At 28.3% G+C, this 20,420-nt stretch overlaps 1 protein-coding gene across 5 annotated transcripts in view; it reads right to left on the bottom strand.

Moving 5' to 3' along the window:
- The window catches only part of LOC129969347 (glutamate receptor ionotropic, kainate 2-like), a 417,754-nt gene extending 408,747 nt beyond the window's left edge, over positions 1-9,007 (bottom strand). For all 5 annotated transcript variants that reach the window (XM_056083886.1, XM_056083889.1, XM_056083885.1 and 2 more), the window contains exon 1: positions 8,835-9,007. In XM_056083886.1, coding sequence (XP_055939861.1) covers positions 8,835-8,925 — 91 coding nt within the window. In that variant the 5' untranslated portion in view covers positions 8,926-9,007. The remainder of the gene's footprint in view (positions 1-8,834) is intronic.
- Between the last annotated feature and the right edge of the window lie 11,413 nt (positions 9,008-20,420).

The following is a 20,420-nucleotide window of genomic DNA, read 5'->3' as shown; positions in this document are numbered from 1 at the left end:
ACTGCATGAAAAAAAATTAGTCAAAAATAGGATCTTGTAACTTAACTTTTATATAATTCTCGGCTATCATAAATTATAATTAATTGCCAAAACAAATTTTCGAGTCATTATTTTCTTCATCTCCCTAGCCTCTGATTCTTATAGAAAAGAATATAAATAGTTAATCTTAAATTCCTATTTCCTCTTTCAACATCAGTTTTTTTTCTCTATTTTCTTTTTCTTTCTTGATGTTATTTTTGTTTTTTTCTATATTCGAATTCAGTCAGCATCAAATCATTATTTATAACCAGATTTCCCTCTTGAAAAGTATTATAGATGTAAATCAAATGGTAAATTCTTTAAAAATGTCTTTGGCATAAAATAATAAACATTGTTGCTTGGACAGAACCCCACAATTGTGAGGGACTTAATATCAATTCTTATCATATAGTAAATTATTCAAAATTCATGAAGAATATAGATTTTTTTTTACAATTAAAGCCTTTTCCTAACCATCCCACAATGAAACATTTCAGGAGTAATTGAGAATTTTCTCTTGTTTCTCAGAAAAATTCTAAAAGAAACATTTCGATTTTTCTGTTAACCATTACATCTCATAGATCTCAAAGAAGTATATCTTATGAATTTACCTTGCAAATAATTGATGTAGGGAATAAAAAATTCAGCTCAGAAAAGTGTTAATTTCTTTACTCAATAAGGTTGCGATTAGATTAAACAAAGAGTATAAAATGTTTTTCGTCTTACATTAAAGCATCTTAAAGAACGCATATGTTTACCTGTGTGTCTTGCATTTATTGTTTCTATTAATATTCCTTGTTCCCAATAACCTTCATTGATTCTACATACTAAAGTAGTTAATTCTCTTATAATTAATTTTTAATCTTTTTTAAATAAATTTTTATTTTAACTTCATTTTTAATTAAATTTTATTCATCTAATATTCTAATAGTTTATGCCAAAAATTTAGTTTTAAATAAATCCTAATTTACGTTTTGTATAATACTCGAATATTTTTTATTCATTTCCGAATTTCACTGTTTTGTGAATTTTATTTGCAGGTATAAAATATATTGATAAAACATGTTTTTCAAATGATAAAATTCGAATTTTTAAGAATATTCTGTATAATAGACAATGCAAATTTTATAAAAACATAATGCTCTGGAATTCGCAATTATTATTTAATAATACAAACATCTTAACAATTTCCTTTTCTAATTCTTATTTATTTTAAAAACTCATCCGTGTTTTCGCAACAGCCTATAAACATTTATAAACCTCATTAAGAAAAATTTCAAGAAAATTCGAAAGGCAGGAATTTCTAAAAATTTTATGTCACATAATTTGTGAAAAACACAGAATGAATAAAATTCAATGCAATAACAACTCTACTAAATTCCATGGCATCATATTATGATTTTTATTTCATTTTGGATAGTCATTAGTACAATGTTTAATTCTCCATATAACTTAAATTTAAATATATATTCTTATAACGGAATCATTTCGTGTGTATCGGGGATTTTCCAGCTAATGGTGCATATTAAGCCATTTTTCCCACTTTATCTTTTATATATATAAAAAAATGAAGAGCAGAAAACAATTTTACTAGGTATCCCAAAATGTTTTCGGCGCTGAAGGGGGAAAAAAGAGATTCTAAGACAGTTGTTGACAATCCTGCTAAGGTGACATCAAAATTTGACATTCCTGTCAACGTCAGTCAGCCCGCAGTTGAGTAACCTGTTGATAGTTCTGTAAAGCATTTTCGAATATATTTCTGCAGAAAGTAGGATCCTAAATCGAATATATCGTTTTCAAAGAATGTTTTGTGCTTGTTTTATGAGCTCAAAATGGATTGTATTGCTGCTGAAGCTACTCGAAAATTCAGTTTAGCATATTCATCATTTGGGGAGACGTAAGTAAGGCAGCCCATTGCGCATTATTTTTTCAATGATTTCATATTAAGAGATGAGAGTATCCCAAACACGTCAGAATCTAAACGTTCATCCACTATCTATGAAGCCATGTTCAAAGAGGGCATTAAGTCAAGCCCATGCTAAACGATAAAAGATAGGCAATTTTTAGGATGAATACTTCAAAAAAGTTTGTAGTTTCAGATGAAACCATTCAGTTGCATTTTTATTATCATGGAGAGACATGATAGCTCATTACGAAGATGCCTTACATGTTAATGGATAATGGAGAAAGAACCATTTCAACAACACTCAAGAAAAGCTTTTCATTAATCTCATGCCTTAAGAAAGATCCATTTCTGCACTAGATATTTTCATCTGTCGAAATGGTGCTGTATAATAACCGAATGAAATGGGTGCCGAAAATAAAAGCACCATTTGCTGTTACTTAATTCTGTGATATTTAGTTTCTAATGGAATATTCATTAATAAAAGGTACAGCTCTAAGTTTAGTGTACAAAGGTTGCTTCGCCTACTTCGATAACCAAAAGGAAGACAAAAAAAAAATCACAGCCAAGCTAAACTGGCAAATGTAGCAAAAGATTGCATATGCATTGTATCAGAAGAAGCCACCATTTATTAACTGGAAAAAAGAGTGATTTTTATTCAGGAATACATCGCTCGTGCGGCAAAAGCGATCAAAGAGATGATAAGCAAACTTTCTTTGGAAACTTCACTTCATCTGCCTAACTCTCAATATTATGTAAAAGAGAAAAAATTTCGTAACCAAGATTATATTAATTTTTTTTGTCCTAGGGCCATCTCTTTTACAAATATAAATACTATAAACTTATAAATCGCAGTGAATATGTAATCTCAAGCTGAAAGACATTGTTTTTAAAAAAATTTCATTTTGAATAATGTTCTAGCTCATCATTTCTTATTAACAGCAATGACACACAGTGTTTTGGATACCAAATTCTAGCTAAAAAGCCAGACAAAAATTATTCGCGAATAACAAAGCTTTTACATGAACAAAACATGAATTCGGGAACATTTATAAAAGAGATGCAATTTATTACAAAATTACAATCATTTGCTATGATGTAAAGATACATCCGTTCTATTTTTTTATTCTATACATTTGTTCTACTTTACATCAGTTTAAAAGAATAGAAATCTTATAGATAACAAATAAAAATACAAACATTAAAGTTAGATTTTTATAATTAGCTTCTGAATGTATTTTAAACAAACTATAATAATTTATATAAAGTCTCAAATTGTTATAAATGCATTCTCTGAACAAAATGTCTTTAAACTGCTTCTGATTAAGCATAGTAATTCAAAATCTTTCCATCAAGTTTGAATCATTATCAAATACTTATATATTAGAAATCTCTGAAATGTAATATCTATGCGATGCATATCATAATTTACATTTTTTTTCTGTATAAATAAATATCCATGAAAATGCAATATACCAAACGAATTCTTTTAATTTATTTTTTCAGACAATTTTACGGTAATGTTTTTATTTTTAAATTATAAAATCATAAATACAATATGATAAAATTATCAATAAATAAACAGTTCTGTGTGTGTAATATTAAAATTGATGTATAATGATTTTAAACTCATGTAAGTATGTAAAACATTATGCTACAATAGATAATGGAATAGAACTGCATATCTCAGAGGAATGGCATATCGACCAGCATAAGGGGTGTTTAAATGATACCTCGAATAATTTAATTGATAATTCTGTATACAGGAGATAATTGTATTTGTCAACCTTACCATTTCCAGCCACTAACACTGTCAACACTGGCTTGCATATTCTAATGTGTAGTGTTTTACCTATAAGATTAATTGACGTTTGATGAAAATTGATAACGTTAGCAGCTTTGTTATTAGAATAAATATTTTAATGAATATTTCTAATCTTTGGCATTAGATATGATCTATTGCTTATAGTTTATTTTTAACTATTGTAGTTATTTTTAACTTATGGTTAAGTTTTAACTACTTGCGTATCGCACTTCTCCCTCATTTAACTATGAAGCAAAATAAAAATGTCATTTTATATTATACAGAGTAGTCGGAAAAGTCTTTCTTTGCTTACAAGATATTATTAAGAAATTCATTGAATATAATATTGTAAAATACTTAGTGTGAAAAGGTCATGTTCTTGATTATTTTAACTCAACAGATAACAGATGATTATTTTAATTCAACAGATACTAATGCCGAGATTTTATATTCGATTTATCAAATTATCATCAACGAAGAAAAAAACTTCATTATATTCTTTGACTTTTATAAATTCATATTTTTTTAAATTTCTATTATATGTAATGCCAATTGAATATATTGATACACTAACAGTTAGGATCACAGATGCTGTATCAAGTGTGACAATTGAAATGTTGGACTACATTTAGTAAGAGTTTTAATACCGCTTTTCTATTCTTCGAACTACCAAAAGTGCTTACATACAAATTTACTCACTAGTAGGTTATATTAAAAACTTCATAAAAGTCTTTACAATTTATCAGTACACTTGCCAAATTGTAATAATATTTAGTAATCAAAGAAATATTTTGCGCCTGCCTTATACATTAATTCTTAACAGTGAAAGCAGTGCTTTCAACTTGTAAAATTTACTATTTCAGACTTGAAAAAGAATGAAAAACACTAAGGTAAAGCTATGAAAAAGAAGCGAAAAACTAATTTTTCTGATCAAGTTAGGTAAAAATGCATCTTTACAAATAATAAAATAGATTGTATGTGCACCTCGTAGAAAAATTTTAAAAAATAATTCGAATTTAAATTAATTAAAAATTAGGAGAAATGTTGGCACACACTCACTTTCATATCTTTCGAAAATAAAAGAAAGATTTTATAAAGAAAATGATTGTTTGGCTTTCCTAAAATTATATAGTTTACTAAGAATAGTCATTTAAAATTTACGCATTTTTTCGACTCTTGGTAATATTTTAATGATATTTCTTTACTATATTATAAACAATACTTATTATAGACACAATGAAATTGAAGCGTTTCCAGTATGTAACAAAAATACTGAATTGAACTGAATAAATTCTGTTTATTTCTCCACCTTATCATATTTGAAAATATCATTATGGATTTCTAATTTTTTATTTCATCAATTTCTGGTGAAACTATTAACAAAGCCTTATGGAATATTAAATAGTATATTTGAGAAACTGCAAGATTATGCTGGCGCTTTTGAAACTTCATTATGTGTTTCAATCCAATTGTTAGACGTATTCATTTAATACAAGTAAAGAGTGCTGTATCATTTTAATTCCAAAATCATTTAGGCATTTTATATCAGAAATAAAACAGTGAAGTCACTGCATTAAACAACGAACAATTACATATTTCATGACGTAGACAGTTACGTTTACGTAGAATTATGACGTCATTTGATTTGATTCCATTAAAGAAATTCTCATATAAAAATAATCTAGTGTAAAAGTACTAAAACACCATAACTTAAATATCTGATTACAATTCGTATTTTCTTATTAGCATTCGTATTTCGATATTTAAAATACTATAATAAGCTCAAGAGATTTAATTAAAATTATTAATAGCGAATTTTTTGGATGAATCAGTATTTAATCATCAGTAATTTTGTGGCAAAAAAATATGATGTACTTCTTAAAAAAAGGTAATCACATGTAAATAAGAAGGAAGGTATTTGGAAATTTATTTCAAAAGTAAAAATCAAGACACTGAAGATAATGATTTCGGTGTGAATAGTGATAGAGTCTGTTTTAGCGATCAGAGAATATTGGAGGGTTGAATGTTGATTTCTTCAAATAAGCTTGGTGCATGCTATGCTTGTTTAAAATACTCTGTATTGAAAGAAAAATATAAAGTGAGAACAGTACCATACAACGCAAACAAAATTCAATATGATAATTCTGGGAATTGTTCGTAGAAAACTGGCTACTAAAATGGAAATCTCCTTTCATCTTTATTTTTGAATTATAGTATATCAGAAGTTTATTGAATTTTGCTTCAGAGATTGCTTTTAATATTATTTATAATGCTGTTCTCTTTAATTACTAATTAGCCTTTCCTGTGTAGAAATCAGTTTTATATTTTCCTAAATAATTTAATCTCTGTTTTCATGCAATACACAAAAGAAGATAATATAAAAAAATCAATTCATGCAAATATTTTTTTCAATTTTTTTCCTCAGTATAGCGTAGGAAAAATGAAATCAATTGTTTTTTCATATTCCTTATGCTATATTGAGGAATATTCATTTCATTATCCTTTCTTATATTCCGGTTGCTATATAATTTTTTTTTAATTTTAATTATCTCGAATATCTCATTTCTGCAAAATATCTTGGAATTAATTCAATAAGAAACGGTGCCCATTTTTCTAATCTTTAAACTTTTTCACGAAACACATTCGCATCTGCACGAGTAATTTTAATGATTAATTATCGCGAAGCGTTGCCTTGCATATTAAAAGTGATTGCCTTCCAAAACCAAAACATTTTCTGAAGATTTTTTTCTGATTAGAAATGCATAAGACAAAATTAGATTGATATTCTAATTGTCTAGAATTCTAAATGTATAAATCTATACAATACAATCTAATAAACACTAATCTTCAGTTTTACAGAAGTTAATTTCAAAATTAGAACCATATTATAAAATTCTAATATGATTTATTTTCAATATCATTTATATATATTTTTTTTAGATTACATTTATTTTTCATGGTGTTTTGATTGTGTTCATGAAGTTAAAATAATCGAATTAGTAAAAGATTATCACATAGAAAATCATCTCAAATTAGATTAATACTTTTCAATATATGCAGAATCTGAAAAACTAAGTAACAAAAAGGCTATTTGAATATTTGGTTTTAACTCAACATATCAACTTATAATTTCCGAAAAGTAAATGAAATGTAATCTAAAACTTATTTCTTATTTTTAAGATTCTTTAAGATTTTGTAAAGCAAATGATATTACAATCCAAATATTTATCTTATTGATTAATGATATAATGTTTATTATAAAACTGATTAGAATACTGGAAAAAATTATAAAATGTTTACAAATTTTTCCGAAAACATTTTTTTATATTACAAATTTAAATAATGCGTATAAAGCATATAATAGCAAATTTTACTTTTTATATTTACTCATTTGAATATTTATAGGAAGAAAAATTGTACTTTATTTTAAATATAAATGCATTCCTAATTTTAAAAACTTATCAGGTATGAATTATTCCAAGAACTAATTTTTAATATAGGTTTAAAAATTTCTCCCGATTCAAGCTTTTATTTTATGAATTAAAAGGTAGTTTATGCAATAAAGCTGCTCAGTAAAATATCAACAATAATTTTTACAAGTTGGGCTATTAATTTTAAAAACTCATTATAATTAGCTTATTTCTATTAAAATTTATCTAAGAATTTTAAACCCGATTTATTTGTGACTGTAAATTCGTTGTAGTCCTTTTCGATTTTCTTGAATTTTATTGAATCTTAAAAGCAGTAAGATGGTTAAAATCAAAATAATTTAATTAATCATTAAAACAATAAATTTATTGCAACTGAGTATTAATCGGTAGAACTAAAAGATTCAAAGTACATTTGATTTGATTTTTTCTGCAAAATTTAACTACGATGTTTTAAAATCAAAAATCAAAATAAATGAATTTAAATAGTATATTAGAAGAACTAAAAATCCTACATTCTTTGATTTGCAATATGTTATTCGAAGACCACTTGTATTTTATAACTACTATGCTTCATTGTGCCTTTATTGTATTTGTATTTAATGAATAAACACAAAATTCTACTGAATATAATAGAACAAGAACATTACAAAATATCGCATTCAGAAAAATTGTGCTACCATTTAAAAATTTAGAAAAGAGTGTTTTATAAATTAAAGCATGCATCAAACAAATGTAGCTTATAATAACGGCTTTAGAAAGTAGTTGAAGACATTTTTAAATGAATAAATCTTTCAATTTAATAAATTATATAAACTTATTCTTGAAAACGGAACAAAAAAATTTTGAATATCATACTTTGAAACTAGTACCGCAAACTTGCCCCATGTATGTGCAGAAACTATAACTATTGATAAAATACATTGAACTCTGTTCAAGTTATTTCAATTTTCCAATTGTTTAAAGAAACAGTAACTAACGGAATGCAACATGCGATAATATCATTTTATCAAATACCATAGTTAACTTTAAAAGTGATGGTCTCACGAATTAAAAGCAAAATTCCAGACATTACGTTTAAAAGATTTTATGATTTTTTTAAGTTCAAAATAAAAATATACGGACTTTTAATGATTATACAGATAAGAAAATATCTTCATATAAGCATTATATAAGCTTATATCCATTAAATTTGCACCAATCTTTACCAATTACATTTTGAATATAAACCACATTTTTTTTTCTCGTGGAGAATTTAACTTTCTTCGAATATAATATAATCATATTAAAAAATTTTACTAAATAATAATTTTAAAGATCAGAAATTTTAATGAACTCTAGTGAAATAACGCATTTGAACTTCAAAAGTTTCGAAACTTTTAAAGTTATCTCTTCCCTTACAATAGAAAACAATAAACTCAAACTAAATCTCTAACTAAACTTTCAAACATTTCATCCTTTTTTACAAACTGCAACATCATTCCGTTTAACATTCGCTTATCAATCTGTTATCCCATCGTCTAAGCAACCGACACTCTGAAACAAATCTGTAAAGTACGTTTCCATTCCCCCAAAATCGTCTGCGGACACCCACTTGTGGCTCCTACCTGCCGCCGCGCAAGGGACGGTTACGCAACAGCCCCAGGGAACAGGGAAAAGTAAAATATTTCTCCCAACTTACCCACTTTGATGACAGATGGTAGTGCAAAACCAGGTAAAACCAGCACTAGGAGCACAAAAAGCAAATGGATCCACCACAGGTGCTTGACCATAGTTGATAGTCCCGTCCTGGTAGGATCATGAAAACAACATCTCCTCAGCCTAGGTGAGAACTCCAGGACATGACTGGTCGGGCGTCATGCCATCGTGTTCGTCTGTTTCCATGGCTACAGCGTTTGCCGATCCTACCCCGATGTTGGGTGAATAGCGCCTCTATCGGCGGTTGGGATCGTCCTAGTAGAGAAGGGGGTTGTAGGGTTGTTGATGAAATCCTTTCTAGTTTTGGAAGTTTGAGGAAGATAATTTATTTGGCGGTTGGTAACCTGTAGGTACTTTGTATATTTGAACTGATGTTATTGGTTCAATGATGTTAACTGATAGTGTCTGTCAACGATATAACTAGATATTTGTATACATTGATATTTGTAATTATTTTCATTGCTTAGAAGCAATAATCAGTTACAGTTATAATTAAGGAAATATATCTTAAGAATTAAAAAAAAAACTTTTAGATAGTATTAAGAAATATAAATTCGCTTATATAAGATTGATCACATCGATTTAGAATATTATCTAAGAAAATTCCGAACATAAAAAGTCAATTTTCTATAAACATTCGCTCATTTATTTTAAGAACAGGAAATAGGTGGGTTTCCTCCTATTAAGTTAACTATTACAAAATCCTGGGAAATATTTTTTTCAGCAACAATGACTTTAGTGCAATATTTTAAATATCTTTTTTTAGATTAAATTAACATTCCTGCGATTTTTGAATTTATAATCTGTTGTTAAATATAATTTTTCACTATTTTAATGACTTGTTCTAAATAAGTATTCAGTAATTCAAAGGGATTAGGATACATTCGAAATCTTACATTTTGGTAATAAAGAAATTTTTTAAATAATTATTCTCAGGAATAAAATTAAGCTCGTATATTTCAAAAATTAATTGACACATTTTAACAAAGGTTTTAAAAGATATAGAAGTGTATGTACAACATTAAAAATATCTATTTTCGTACTTTTTATTATAATCTCATGAACAAAATACCGTCTTGTTTTCAGGAAAAACTGGCCGCATTTGGCGGTCATTAGGTTCCATAAAATTATTGCTCACTTAAATTTTCAATTAAATATTTTATGTAACTTGATCTCTTAATAGTTTCTTCGGTTAAATATTTTTTTACGATTCAAAGCTTTATAGTCATGAATACAATTATAGAAATTTTAATATATATATATTATTTGTTCTATGTATGTTTAACTAATTCTCTGTCAACTGTCGCCTAAATACGAGCTGAGATAATTAAGTATTAATTAAAATGAAACTTTTTTTTTGTTGAAATCAAACATTTTTCTAAAAATATTAGTGCAGGAAATACAATTGTTTAATACTAAAGTTTTAAAGGCATTACAGAATATCTCTATAATGTATACACTTTCTCAATGAATTATTTCATGAAATGATTCATCATAAGATTTATTTTTTGAATTTTGCTTTCAAAAAGATTTAAATAACATCAATTATAATATTTTATTTTGTTTCAGTCAATAAATTTACTTTTGAAAATATTATGAAGTATATATTTTATACAGCCCTTTGGTCCTAAGAAATCCCATTCACCGAAATATTTTTGACAGTTCGATGTTTAAATTTAAAGATAAATAACGTTAAACTGTTCCCCTTTATTTAATTCATGTTATGTAAATTAGCAACATTGATATACTAATTCAGAAAACGATATTTTCACAATTTAAATTGCTTATGAAAGCACACTGATTTACAAAACCTCAAGAAGGAATGACTGATCTGAAATATTATGGATTGAATGCGAAATTAGAATCTTGACATTCATGTAATGATGCACAATACATAGAAAATTAAGAAAACTTAGTTTATTAAAATAAATATCTAATAGTAGCATTTATTTAACTTGCAATATCTTGATTTATTGAAAATACTTGTCAATAAGTTCTTAATGCTCAGAATACAGTTTTATAGAATTTATTGAAATTTTTGTGTTGTTTAAATTCTCTTTCGGCTATCTTAAAACGTCTATGAATATTTTTATGTCTGGTTTGTTTACATTTATTTTTTTCTGCTTGGTAATGCATTTAACTATATCAGTACTTATTGAAAAAATAAGGATGATTTTTAATTTGAACTTAGAACAAGGTGCATTTAGACCGGATTTGGTTGAGTATACTTCTGAGAGATAACTCAATAGAACATTCTTTTATAATGTTTTTTATTTATACAAAAATATTCAGTAAATCCTGAAATCCATGTAGAAGATGTAGGATATCTATATGCCTTCGTTGATTTATGAGAAAACTGGAATGCCTCAGGAAAAATTTATCTGCAGCAGTGTGCAAAATGAAACCTAATTACTTGCAAAGCGCATTTCGTTGAAATTCAGCAAAAAGTCGCCTCATTGTGAAAAGATAACAGTTGCCACAATAAATTCATAGAAGATTATTGCATTTATGAAAGAAAAAACATTGATCGTACCAGCATGTAAGAAGAAAATTTTAAGTAAAATCAAAAACTTTCGAATATATCCGTAGAAAATACACAAACAGTGGAAGAAGAGAATTTGTAATTTGCACTCGAAAGACCGCATATTCTTAAAATCTATACATGTTGCTCTTCAAGTCCATCAAGGTCGAATTGTAACAGCAGTGAGTTCAACAACTAGAGATTAGTACTTCGAGTGTATCAAATACACAAGCAAAGAAAGAAGAGAATTTGTAATTTGCACTCGAAAGAATGTATATTCTTAAAATCTATACATGTTGCTCTTCAAGTCCATCAAGGTCGAATTGTAACAGCAGTGAGTTCAACAACTAGAGATTAGTACTTCGAGTGTATCAAATACACAAGCAAAGAAAGAAGAGAATTTGTAATTTGCACTCGAAAGACCGTATATTCTTAAAATCTATATATGTTGCTCTTCAAGACCAGCAAGGTTGAATTGTAACAGCAGTGAGTTCAACAACTAGAGATTAGTACTTCGAGTGTATCAAATACACAAGCAAAGAAAGAAGAGAATTTGTAATTTGCACTCGAAAGAATGTATATTCTTAAAATCTATACATGTTGCTCTTCAAGTCCATCAAGGTCGAATTGTAACAGCAGTGAGTTCAACAACTAGAGATTAGTACTTCGAGTGTATCAAATACACAAGCAAAGAAAGAAGAGAATTTGTAATTTGCACTCGAAAGAATGTATATTCTTAAAATCTATACATGTTGCTCTTCAAGTCCATCAAGGTCGAATTGTAACAGCAGTGAGTTCAACAACTAGAGATTAGTACTTCGAGTGTATCAAATACACAAGCAAAGAAAGAAGAGAATTTGTAATTTGCACTCGAAAGACCGTATATTCTTAAAATCTATATATGTTGCTCTTCAAGTCCAGCAAGGTTGAATTGTAACAGCAGTGAATTCAACATCTAGAGATTAGTACTTCGCGTGTATCAAATAAACAAGCAAAGAAAGAAGAGAATTTGTAATTTGCACTCGAAAGAATGTATATTCTTAAAATGTATACATGTAGCTCTTCAAGTCCAGCAAGGTTGAATTGTAACAGCAGTGAATTCAACATCTAGAGATTAGTACTTCGAGTGTATCAAATACACAAGCAAAGAAAGAAGAGAATTTGTAATTTGCACTCGAAAGACCGTATATTCTTAAAATGTATACATGTAGCTCTTCAAGTCCAGCAAGGTTGAATTGTAACAGCAGTGAGTTCAACAACTAGAGATTAGTACTTCGCGTGTATCAAATACACAAGCAAAGAAAGAAGAGAATTTGTAATTTGCACTCGAAAGACCGTATATTCTTAAAATCTATATATGTTGCTCTTCAAGTCCAGCAAGGTTGAATTGTAACAGCAGTGAATTCAACATCTAGAGATTAGTACTTCGCGTGTATCAAATAAACAAGCAAAGAAAGAAGAGAATTTGTAATTTGCACTCGAAAGACCGTATATTCTTAAAATGTATACATGTAGCTCTTCAAGTCCAGCAAGGTTGAATTGTAACAGCAGTGAATTCAACATCTAGAGATTAGTACTTCGAGTGTATCAAATACACCAGCAGAAGAAGAAGCGAATTTGTAACGTGCATTCGAAAGATTGTATATGTTCTTAAAATCTATACATGTTGCTCTTCAAGATCTGCAATATGAACTTGTAGCAACAGTGAGTTCAGTAGATAAAGGTTAGTACTTCACGGACATCAAGATTCAAGGACTTCCGATTCTTTGATTGTCGTAAAACTAATGAAACTCATATTAAATGCGTAGAATAAAGCTTTGAACTTTATTCTAATCATTGATATACCATTGTGTCTTTATGATCGATAATCAGATATATATATATTTACAATTTGCCTCTTTAAATAATCTTGTATATAAGAAGATAAATATTGCTCGTGTGTCTTTTACACAAATCTGTAGTCTATTATAGTTCGAAGGCTTATGAACTCTTTAAGACAAACAGTTTTCAAATTTCAGTATTTCATTAAAATGTCAGTAATCTAAAAACTAAATAAGTTTTTGGTAGTTTTTCGCTATTTCTTCTGAAAATATTATATCGTAAAAAATAACTTTTACATTGCATTAAAAAATAAAATGTTACTTTTTAATCATATTAATTTCATTTCCGATCAATTTTCTCTAAATAAATTAATAGATTTTGGAAATTTAATTTATCATACAATCCATAATTATTTTATTGTTATTGTGCAATTCAAACTGATTCCAACCTTCTTTAAAACCGCGCGCTTATGTCAGTCTTAAAATTGTGATAATTCTTATGTTTTCGAAATTAATTTCGAATTAAGATTTTTCCTTCTGGTTTTAATTTTTAATGTATACACATTTTAATGTGCATATGCATTTATTTGTAGGAAATTCATTTCATTATATTCTTATTTTAAGTCTTAGAAATTACCCATGAGGAATATTAAATTAATCCATTTCATACCACTAACCTAACAAGCAGGAAACCCAAAATTTTGAGGGAATAAGCTAGTCATCACAAACGGCTAGCTTTGTAATAAAAACTGTATTTTATAGCAAGAGCTTATATGATTCTCTATAATACTGTAATCGTGCATAGTGAGTTCACATTGTTCGGGAGAATTTAGAGGCAATAAAACCAAAATTTATAACTCAAAACCAAAGTTGTTTAAATCAAATCAAAGCAAACACTTACAAAAAATATTTAGTCGGAATATAGCTCAAAAATAAGCTGTCATAGCATTACTTGAAATATTTATTCACGTCTGAATACATACAGAGTTCAAGTTTTTATCAGCGAGTTGAAAGCTGATTTATGATTCGATAAAATATTCAATAACAATCCCTACCGTAAGGCTATCAATTTTGATAAGAAGACATTTAGTACCTCCCATAATTTTAGAGAATTCTTCTTTAATCTTGATAATAATCATTTCTGTCAGATAGAGCTGGTTTTATAGTTTCATGTACAAGATAAATTTGCAAACTCTTAAATATTTTCATTAAAAATACGTTTGACAGCTACTGAACCTTCAGAAATTACAGAATTCTCAGTATCTTTTATGCGGAATTTAAACTATGTATGCTAATAGACTAAAAATATAATTATCAGTCATCATATTTCTGTATAAAAGAAATATCTGTGAGCCATTCCATAACTTTGAAAAATATAGATTTTATAAACTATAAAGTATCGTAAATATAAGGATTAGATAATTATTTAGATAAGCATGGCTCAAAATGAATTTTTAATATCTGCCAATTGTTCACAATAGACGATATTTGAAATTCCTGAAACGTTCCAGAAAATTTGGAATAGAATCAAAATGTTTAAAAACTCTTTTACAAAAATCCGCTATTAATAACCCAGATATTCTTCGATGAATTATGTTTACGTTTAAAATAAGCCTATTTTTGCATGTTCAATCAAAGCGAATTTTGTCCCCTGATGTTGATTAGCAGACCGAAATCATCAAATATTTTATTTTAAAAGTGCATTGAAATACTTATTTGAAAACTAAATGCATACTTATTAAATGTAAATCAGTATTTATTGCTTGTAAAACATATCTATAAGTGGAAGTGTTAGACGTGATTTTTTTTCAATCTTTGAGAAAGAAACTGTTTTTATAAATTTTTTGTTTAAATTTCTCTGCCTTAATCTACTGAATTATAATATTATTTAATATTTTCAAAACCTAAGACTATGCTTTCGCAATTGAATTAACAGTTTTTGAGTCTAATTTTCATTTAGCGATTATTTTCATTCAAAACTTCTAATCATTCATTTGATTAAATCAGGAGATAATTTTGAAGCCTTTCATTGGCTTTTTTTATATAAAATATTTGAAGTATTATAAATAATACTGAAAACTCACAAAATATCGAATGAAGATTAGTTATAGATTAAGCATAAAATCGCTTTCACAGATATTTATTAGCATAATTAAATGCAAAGTGGCTAAAATTAAAATAATCATGTTCCAAGTACCTACTGAAAAGAAAACTGGCCAATGATCATAAGAACTACATTTAGTGGTTATCATTTTAAAACACAATAAAATGATGACTGTAAAATGTTCCAAAATTAATGATAAGGAACAATAAGACAAAAGTTTAAAATATAAGCATATCTTTATCATCATTCCACAATAATTTAATCAAAGTCGTGATTCTTATATTTTATGAATTGATAAAAGATAGGATAGCCGATGCATTAGAAACGTCAGTATTCAAAATCATTATAAATTTTAAAAAAATAGCCAATTCAAAATTATTTGAAGCAGTATAAAACAAAAATTTGACAAAATTGATAATTTGCTTTATTTTTTCATTTATCGAGTTTGGATTTTGGAAAATTTTGCAGCAGATGTATGAAAGTGACGGCATTTTTTTTTAAATCTGAAGAAACTTTGTGCCCCTTCGCCACACATCAAGCTATTGAAAATGGATTATCGTTAAACTTTGTAGAGAGGACATAGCAAGAAACTGGAGGTTCCAAATATTTAGCATCAACGTTTTTCTGATTACATCATGGGAATTTGAATTATCGGTTGCCTGTAGACTAGAGAGTTTCTCAAGGAAAAGCAGTTTAAATAATGTTTGCCTGTAGACTAGAGAGTTTCTCAAGGAAAGGCAGTTTCCATAATGTTTACCTGTAGACTAGAGAGTTTCTCACGGAAAAGCAGTTCTATAATGTTTGCCAGTAGACTAGAGAGTTTCTCAAGGAAAAGCAGTTTCATAATATTTGCCTGTAGACTAGACAGTTTCTCACGGAAAAGTAATTCCATAATGTTTGCCTGCAGACTAGAAAGCTTCTCACGGAAAAGCAGTTCCATAATGTTTGTCAGATAGACTACAGACGTAGAGTGGAATATTTTTTTTCAGAAAATATTTTTAAAGATGTGTTTTTAATAATTTTGGAAAACAACCACGCTTACTATTACATAAAAAAGTAGATAAGATGCTCGTGTGCGACGAGAAGATTGAAGTTTTGCATGATTGTGAAAGATTCTTTTCCTAAAGACCAATTCAACAAGAAAACTATTGATACATCAGTGCCAGAAATTTATTTTATCTATTTGGACATTTTTGAAATTGAGACAAGTTAAGGAGAAAAAAGGGGCAAGTCATATTACGATAAAACAACTCAAGTGACTCCCCTCAGATATGTGTTTAAAAAAAGCATGCTAAAAGAATGCAACTTGAAATCATAATGAATGCATTTTGGACCATATAACAAGTCCTGTCATTCAGTAGATGTGTGGAAGACTTTTTGCAAATTTATTTACTCTGATTTGTGTTTTTTTTCAGTCATTTTATGTTTTATTTCTTAAAATATTGGAGTTAATGATTTAATGTTAAACTTTCATTCTTGATCCTTATAACAATGCAAATTATCTATTTTGGAACATTCAAACAGTCTTCACGAACATTTATTGAAAATTGAATTATTATCAATAAATTAATTCCCTTATGCATCCAAATATTTAAAATTTCCCAAACCTGCAACAACCAGCTTTTATTCTACAACATTTTGAATAAAGATCTTTTAGTTCTAAACCTCCCGCTATATAAGGTTTATAGGCAATAAATAGTGGTAGGACTGCAAAACATTTTTGTACCTAAAATGGATCCGTAATAATATATGGACGAATATTTTCAAATTCATTGAAATAATTTGACGAACATTTCAAATTCATTGAAATAATTTGACGAACATTTCAAATTCATTGAAATAATTTGACGAACATTTCAAATTCATTGAAATAATTTGACGGAAATTTCAAATTCATAAGTATATAATTGCTCTCCCTTTCCTTTTAAATTATATGTATGTTTTTAAAAAGTACTGCATTTTTAAAATTTTTTTTATTACAAGCCAAAAACATTTGTTGATGAGTGTAGTGTGTTCCAAGCAGAATTGCTGTGCCTCAGTAACTCGCTCAAATGGATCGTAAACCACTGTACTCTGTCATCCAGGTTTCTTATTTGTACTGATTCTCTTTCACCCTTATTTTTACTCAGTAATATTTCTTCCTGCAACAAAATTGTAGTGGATTTTCAAATCACTCCTTACGAGCTTAAAGCAAGAGGAATTAATGTCTGTTTTTCACATATCCGAAGTCATTCTCGCATTTTAGGGAATGAAAGAGCCGATTGGCTTGCAAAGCAAGCTACAAAGCTAAACATCATTGATCCTGTGAGCATCCCCAAATCTCACATCCGCAATGAGAATCTTGGCGCAGTATGGCCAAGATTGGCTCTTGCGCCAATAAACCCAACAACAACAACGGCAATGAGAATCATATAAAGACCATTCTCTTATGGATTGAGATGTACCAAAATTAGTCAACTGCCTCTTTAACTAAATTATTTTTCCCCACAATTTCTCAAAGGTTAAATAACAAGCATTTCTTCAGTGATTTTCACTTAACAAAATTTCTTACTGGCCACGGTAATTTCAATTACTATCGAAAAGAAATTTGGATTATCGGACACTGACCTCTGCTCTTGCAGCGTGGGTGGAGTTCAAAATGTCGAACACTTGCTTTTTGATTGCTCCAAACTTACTGAAGGGAGAAGGGATTTTATTGTAGATCTCGAAGTCTGTAATATTAAGTTTCCACCTTCGCTTCTTATTTTTATCGACCACAAAATGGCTTTTTTCTCATTCTGTAAATTTATTGCCTTTGCTGCTTCAATTTTTAATTAGTCTTGTTGTCTATTTTTTCCTGTTGTTTTTATCCTTATTTTTATCTGTTTTTATCTATGTATGAAGTTGTTTCTACTTACTTCTGTAAGCCTTGTGCTGTACTTTGTGGTGCACAAGGATTGATTTATTATTAAAAAAAAAGTCAAAAACATAATAACACAGCCAAATTACAAGAAAGTTTTAAAGATAGAAAATTTCAGAAATGTATATTAATAATGTAATGGATGATTCAAACGTATTTAGAATAAAAATTTTAACTCAGAATGAAAAAAAGAATACTTCTTAATAAAAAATAAAGAGGAAATAGTAATAAGAATAAAGAGGAAAGTTTAAAAAAAAACGTACGGGAATAAAGAGGAAATTGTAAAACGCCTTGTGTTATAATATGTAGATTCTTTTGAAATAAAGATCTCAAAGTATCTTACCCATAATTAATGATTGCTGTTTGATAGAAATGCACTTAATGATATAGCATTATTGACTCAAAAAAGACTCTTTAACCCTAAATGAGAAACTATCTTTTATATTGTTTTAAACAGCGAGCATGAATGCAACTGTAACTGCAAGGAGTCTTTCTTTGAGTTCCTTAAACTGTGTTTAAAGAAATTTCCCTCGTTATCTATACCTGCAGAATTATAGCTATATGATTGATGCACGGAAATTGGCTGTAAGAAAAATACATCATTTAGCATTCGCACACTGTTTCATCTTGACATAAACATTTCTATACAGTAAATATCACATCAATATTTGGTTTAATTATGAATATGTTCTCTAAAAGTGAAGATGTTCCATACCTTCAGAATAAGATATACCGGGTGATGGAACAGTCCGTTAACATTTGAAAATTCAATAATTTACGGAATAAAGTAGGAAGAGAGAAAAAATTGAAAACATGAATGAAATGACACGGAAATTCACAGAAATCAAAAAGGGCAAAAAAACAGCCAAAAGATGGCTCTTCATATGATAATAAAAGCAATAATTAGCTCCACAAGCGAAGATTATGTTCTCAACATGTCGACCATCATTCATCAACGAAATATCTGTAATCGAAGAACAATGGTGTCAACAGTACTGTACAGAGTATCTGTAGGTGTGGCGGTAAATTGTCGTCAGATGTTGTGTTTTAGTATGTATAATGTGGTCGCAAGATCGCTCTAGACTTGTGACGTCATGAACCTCACAACCAATGTCATGCAGATGGTTCCCACGACAATTCTAGATTTTCAGTAGCCCGAATTCTGCACAAGAGATAGTTGAAAGACTCTCGGAGTGTCAAATAGGCTTCGTCGATCCACAACACGTTAGACAAATAAGCATCATCTTCCATTTTTTGCAATCTTATTTTTTATTTCAATAAAATCTCATGTCATTTCATGCATGTGTTTCAATTTTTACCTCTCTATTTATCTTCCGTGAATTATTGAATTTTCAAATGTTAACAGACTTTTGAATCACCCGTACTTCATCTGAATGCAAAAAATATTTAAGATATGTTTAAAAACATTCCATATATATATTTTTAAATGTATCGGCTAAAGTTAACGACAGTTTATAAGTTAAATATTATAAACAAAAAATTGTAATTGACAAACTAACGTTTTGTAAATAAAAATGGAAATTTATGTCAATACTCACTGATTTATATAAAGTATTTCACAACTTTAGTCCTACTTGAACCCAAGATCTTTATTAAAACTTTAAAGACCCAAATTCCTTCCTCCAATAGATCTATGTCCGAGACAGTTATCTTGAATTATATATGGGCCTTTGTCCTACTGTCTGGCTCTGTTTCTAATTCAATAGTTCATTACTTACTCTAGGTCTAGGGATTCACTCTAATGGATTTCGAATGCATTTCAGACATGAATGCGTTTTCTGTTTGCATCACTTAGGCCTGAAATCGCCCTGTTCAGGATATTATTCAAAAAACTTCAAAATAAAATCATTTTAAAACGTTATGATTACTTTGATAGACATCTCATTATATGATTGAGAATTAAATTTCGTCCTATATAATTCTCAAAATATAATTCAGTCGCTTAAAATTTAAAGTTGAAGACCTCAACTAATACAAACATGCCATCATAAAATGCCCAAAAGTATTGTTATGATATCTTCATTATATTTAGGGCATTCGGAATATTAAATAACATTGTGGAGATATCATGAAATATCTTTTACAGTTATTTGTAATATGAAAGGAGATTTTTACAAAAAAATATCATGAGTAAGGTAGTGAAATTGGACTTTGAAATTATATCTCTAGTTATAATTTCTGTAATTTTTTTATGGTTAAAAATC

This window comes from Argiope bruennichi, chromosome 5 (genome assembly GCF_947563725.1).
Source record: "Argiope bruennichi chromosome 5, qqArgBrue1.1, whole genome shotgun sequence".
Taxonomy (NCBI): Eukaryota; Metazoa; Arthropoda; class Arachnida; order Araneae; family Araneidae; genus Argiope; species Argiope bruennichi.
This window is presented reverse-complemented; position numbering and strand designations above follow the sequence as displayed.